Here is a 5843-nt window from a genome sequence, read left to right as displayed (position 1 = left end):
TTATTCAGCTTTGAAAAGAAAAGGCATTCTGACACCTGATACAACATGAGTGAACCTAGAGGACATTATGCTAAATGAACTAAGCCAGTCACAAAAAGACAAATATTATATGATTCTGCTTCTATGAGGTGTCTAGAGTGGTCAAATTCATAGAGACAGAAAGTGGAATGGTGGATACCAGGAGCTGGAGGGAGGGGTTAATGGAGATGAAGTTTCAGTTTTGCAAGATGAGAAAGTTCTGGAGAGGGATGGTGGTGAAGGATGGCGCTGATTACAAGAATGTAAATGTACTTAATGGCACTGAACTGTACACTTAAATATGGCTATGATGGTAAATTTCACGTTATGTGTATTTTACCACAATTAAAAGTTTACTTCTAATTTACTTTCAATTTAGAAAAGTTATGCAATGAGAGGCAGTCAATATTAGCAAGAGAAGAATTTATTTGTCTTATAGATACCTTGGCGTTAAAAGACCTGAAGGTGCCTCCCTAGATAAGCATAACCAGATCTACTGGTGCCACTACTATACTCAATGTCACATGATAGCTATGCATCTTTCCTTCTCATACAGACAGTGTCCCACTCCACGAGACATAGCTTAATGACTCATCCATTCGCTGCATCCAGTTTGAAATATAAGATCTGTCTTTTAAACCTTGGAATGGCTTCTCATGGTCTGGCAACCTACAAACTGAAACAAAATTTCTGAACGTACAAAATAAATGTTAAAACCATAGTAAAAAAAAAAAATTCAGTGGAAGCATGGGAAACACACAGAAGTCGCTGAATCTTAGCAATTAAAAAATTTTATTAGGCAGGAGTTACGAAGGCTCCTCCCCTTGCTGTAAGTTCTTTGTCTATTGTCCTCCATGATCCTTGGCTCTGATCTCTGGAAGGATCCTCACTGTCTTCTGTCCTCTTTGGCTGAAGCTTTCACAGTGCGATCCCTGCTGGTCTGACTTTGGGGCCTAGGGTTATCGTGTTCTAAGCCAAACAGTCACAATATTTTCTAGTCCAGGATCATGATTTCTTGCCAAAATTCAATAGGTATCCCATCTTTTTGTCTCTAGGCAGCTCCATATGCAAGAAACCACAGCCAAACATTTTCTCTGACATAGTTCTTTTATTTTTAACCAATTTTTTTACTGTGGTAAAATACACATAACGTAAAATTGACCATCTTAACCATTTTATGTGTATGATTCAGTGCCATTAAATACAGACCCACGGTTGTGCCGCCATTACCACCATCCACCTCTAGAACTGATTTATCTTGTGAAACTGCGACTCTGTCCCCATTAAACCCTACTTTCCTTTTCCTCTCCTTCAGTCACTGGTAACCATCATTCTACTCGTCTGTCTTTACGATTTTGAGTACTCTAAGTACATCATGCAGTATTTGTCTTTTTGTAACTGAGTTATTTCACTTAGCATCATGTCCATCTGATATAGTCCTTAAATCCAAATGCTGCCCTCATTAACTTCCTGACCTCTATGCTTGGACCTTGGCATTCTCTTGAGGCTGCTGAGAAAGGGCCAATCTCTTGCTATAATTGCCTCCTCAGGGCCACTTTTGTATTACTTCTCCCCTGTGAGCTCCAAATCATCAGACTCAGTCACTTTAAATTGTAGCCTGCATGGCGAGAGGCTACCTTAGTATAATTATGGTCTCTTCCCTCAGTGATTGTCCAATACACTCCCTCTCTGTCTCTCTATCTCTCTCTGTCTCTCTATCTCTCTGAGTCTCTGTGTCTCTGTCTTTCTCACCTCTCTCTCTCTCTCTCTCTCTCTCTCTGGCTCTTTCGACAGTAGCAAGAAGTAGCAAACATAGAAATAGTCTGGCTTCTCCCAATCACTTCCTGGAGGTGGTATCCAATAGGTACCCAATCTGTCATGGAAGACATTGCAGTTTTACCTACTTATTTGCCATGACAGAACATGGATCGCCAGCTTTCTATCTTGTGTCTGTGTCCTCATGACCTACTACCTGACTGTTAAGTTAATCCTTCATTGTTTAGGTTTTTATTATTGCAGAACCACACTTCTGGCATTAACTTTTATATTAGTTATTGTATAGTATGAGCTGCTATAGCAAAGAGACCCTAAAACACAGTAGCTGAAACTGGATAGACATTATGTTTTTTTCATGTAACTGTCTGCAGGTGGGTGGTTCAAAGCTGGTTAAGTGGCTCTGCTTTAATTAAATCATGGCTTCCCCTTTCTGGTCCAAAGTAACTTTTTTAGCTCCAGCCTTTGCATCTACATCCCAGGATATAGGAAAGGGTGTAGAAATCAAAAGAGTACAAACCCCTTTCTTTAAAGGGCTGTGGATGTGGCCATCGCACCCATTCATATCCCATACTTCTGGCAACCATTGATCTGTCTTCCCTCACTGTGGTGTTCATACTTGGAGGATACCATATCAATGAAATCATATAGTATGTAACCCTTTGAGACTGGCTTCTTTCATTCAGCATAATTTTTTTGTGTGCTTGTGGTTAGGGAATTCCCCCACCCCAAGTTTTATTGATATAGTTGACATATAACACTGTATAAGATTAAGTGTACAACATAATAATTTGATAAATGTATATACTGCAAAATAATTACCACAATAAGTTTACTTAACAGCCATTACCTCACATAATTACAAATTTTTTGTAACTTGAAAGTTCTCTTATGAGAGATCCTGCATCTTAGCAGGCTCTTAGCAACTTTTAAATATACAAACAGTATTCTGAACTGTGGTCTCCATTCTGTACATTACATCCCCACACCTTATTTTTTTACAACAGAAATTTTGTACCCTTTGATCACTTTCACCCCCATGCGTTGCACCCCTGCCCCTGACAAGCACAAATCCATTCTCTGAGCATGATTATTTTGAGATTCATCTAAGTTTTTGTGTGTTTCAATTGTTTGTCTTTTATGGGGAGGAGGAAATTTTCCTCTACCCTTAAGGTTCTTTTGGTGAGTCTAATAATCAAATAGATATGAGACCGATTAGCAAGAAAAAATGACCAAGTTAATTACATATATATGTATGAGAACTCCACATACACGAGAGAGAGAGAGAGAGAGAGAGAGAGAGAGAGAGAGAGAGAGAGAGAGAGAGAGAGAGAGGAGAGAGAGAGAGAGAGAGAGACTCCACATACATGGGAGGTTTAAGGACAGAAAGGGAAAATGAAATATATATGACATTCTAAGCCAAGGATGAAGTAAGGCACCTTTAGAGGGGAGGAAGGTCACAAGATGATAAGAAAAGCAGATGTTCAGTAATTAGAAGTTTGCCCTGCACTATAGATGTGTCCCCAAAAGTTATTTCTGATAATTTGTGTTATGGGCAAGGCAGGCGCCTACTTCCAATTCTTCTAGATAGTTAAAAGAAGTGGGGGCAGAGTTTTTCTTGTCTGCAGGATCTTGTCTGCCTTTTAGCTCAAAACAATCCACATACCAGAGAGGCACATCTTGGGGTGACTCATTCTGAACCCCTACACATTTTATTGCTGAGTAGTGTTCCATGGTATGGATGGACCACAGTTTGTTTAATCATTCATCTATGGAAGGACATTTTGGTTTTTCCAGTTTTTGGCTGCTACAAACAAGGCCCCTATAAGCAATTGTGTTTTGTGTGACTTAGGCTGTTCACAATCCCCTCTGGCTTCCCAACTCATTTAGAATAAAATCTGACATAAACACAAGGGGATCTGGTTGGGCCTCAAACACTACACCCTGTGATAGACATGGGGAATTCATATGATTGAAACACAGTACCCATTACTGAGGTGCTCCTAGTCTGGGGGCTCGGGCAGTTCTGCCTGAGTTCACATTCTGCCTCTTTCTCTTATAAACTGTGGGACCTTGGGCAAGTGCCTTAACCTGTGTTTCAGTTTCCTCATTTGTAAAATGTGATAATGATAACACACCTCTCTTACAGGGATGTAAGGATTAAATGAATGAATGTATCAAAAGTTCATGGGACAGCCCCTTGCATAGTTAAGTGCTTGACAAAAAATAATGATCACTATTTTATTATTGGCTCTGGGAGTTTAATTGGGCTTAAAAGCCTTTTTTAGGAATTTTGCATTTTATATTGTTAATTGTAGGAAGAGTGTGGGATGAGAGGCAGATGGGAGAGGGGACCCATTTGAAGACTGTTGGAATAATCCAGAACAGCTCTCAGAGAGTGGCAGGAAAGAGCCTGTTTGGAGTGGGTTCAAGAAGGAATAGGAGGGGTTCCTGGCGGCAGCAAGTGCAGGTAACTCATTGGAGAAATTATGCTAAAAAAAAGGAGCAAAGGTATAGCAACAGGTAGAGAATGGGCCAATGGTGTTTTTCTTCTTTTTTTAATGGGTTAAATTAAAACCTAGGAATGATTCGGTAGAAGATAAAATTAATGATGGGGTGGAATTCTCAGAGGGAAATCCCAAAAGTTGACGAGGAATAGGAACCAGTGTAAAAATGGCGGCATTTGTCTTGGACAGAAGCAGGGCGTTGGGTACCAGAATTTACTCCCCCTTACTAATGGGGTGATCATTTCCCAGAAGCCAGACGGCTGGAATATGGTGGAACATGGGCAGGAATACGGTGGAACGCGGGCTGGAACCAAGGACCACTGTTCTTTGGAGCATTCATTCCCTAGCACGTGGAGCAGAGGAAGCCCAAGCGTCCGGGAAGGGTGTGGAGCCTACAAGGGTGGGGCCAATAACAGAGGCTGGCCTACGGCCTCTGCCTTTGCGGGGTTACGGTAGGCTAGGAGGCAGGCCATTCACGCCCAGACAACGTAAAGGGTCGTATAGCACGGTTGGCGTGGAAAGCGGCCTAGGGACTGTGGGACCTATGGAAGGCCGCAGAAGGTGGGCCCGAGAGGGTCTTGGCAAATGGCTGACATCGATAGGCGTGGCCTCCTGTAAAGAAGGGCATGAGGCTCACACTGAGCCAATGAAAGGCGAGAGAAGGCGGGGCCTGTGCAGGAGGCGGCCAGTAGAGACAGACCTTATAGGAGGAGCCCCGGAGCGTAGCTACGGCTTTGCGCACGCACAACGGTCCAGACTACTGATGCCAGTGGGCAAAGGAGGGCTGCGCGCTCAGGTCATGTGACACGAGAGGCACCGAATTTCTTTGGAGTCAGCGCCATTTTTTGTAGATGAAGGTTGAAGTTCCCCAGAGGTTGGAAGGACATCCCGTGGTGATTTAGCCTCGTTCCGCGGCCTGAGGTCGGGGTCAGGCTCCGGCTCTGGCGCTCACTCGGAGGTGGGACCTGGCTTGAGGAGAGGGTCGCGCACGTCAGCCTGGGGGCGTGGCATCGTTGTACTTGGTGACGTAGACGTGGGGCGGGCTCACCTCTGGGGATGAGATTCGGGACCTTGATGCAAAAGAGTAGGGGCTTCCCGTAATCCATTGAGAAGCAGGTAAGTAGGAAAATGAGTATTTTGAGGCTATTGTGGTGGCTAGTTTGGGTGTAGGTGGCGTAAGAGGGGGAGCCTTTCATCGCGAGGGGCCGTGATCTGGTCCCCCCAGTAGGCGTGGTTTGGGGCGTGGTCTAGGTCCAAGCCTTGCCGCGTAAAGGGCCCCACCGAAACTCTGGAGAAGAGGGCTTGTCTTTTTATGGATAAAGTATGTTTGCATCCAGGCACTAGAACTGCCTATTTTTATTTAGGTGCTACCTCATGGAGACGCCTGCGGCCGCCACCCTTGCCGGGAGCTTCTTCCCCTCGTTCCTATTCCTGGTCTGCGGGACGTTAGTGGCAGCTGTGCTGGGCGCCGCTCATTCCCTGGGGCTTTTATATCGGTTGACGCACAAGGTGTGGGGGCACAGACGGGAGGCGGGCTGGGGGCAG

At 44.1% G+C, this 5843-nt stretch overlaps 1 protein-coding gene across 3 annotated transcripts in view; it reads left to right on the top strand.

Moving 5' to 3' along the window:
- Positions 1–5015: 5015 nt before the first annotated feature.
- ILVBL (ilvB acetolactate synthase like) overlaps positions 5016–5843 on the top strand; it is a 10081-nt gene continuing 9253 nt past the window's right edge. For 2 of the 3 annotated variants that reach the window (XM_015598232.2, XM_006923385.3), the window contains exons 1-2: positions 5016–5256; positions 5663–5807. In XM_015598232.2, coding sequence (XP_015453718.1) covers positions 5673–5807 — 135 coding nt within the window. In that variant the 5' untranslated portion in view covers positions 5016–5256; positions 5663–5672. The other variant, XM_015598231.2, reaches the window with a different exon arrangement.

This window comes from Pteropus alecto, unplaced genomic scaffold (assembly GCF_000325575.1).
Source record: "Pteropus alecto unplaced genomic scaffold, ASM32557v1 scaffold1279, whole genome shotgun sequence".
NCBI classification, from domain to species: domain Eukaryota; kingdom Metazoa; phylum Chordata; class Mammalia; order Chiroptera; family Pteropodidae; genus Pteropus; species Pteropus alecto.
This window is presented reverse-complemented; position numbering and strand designations above follow the sequence as displayed.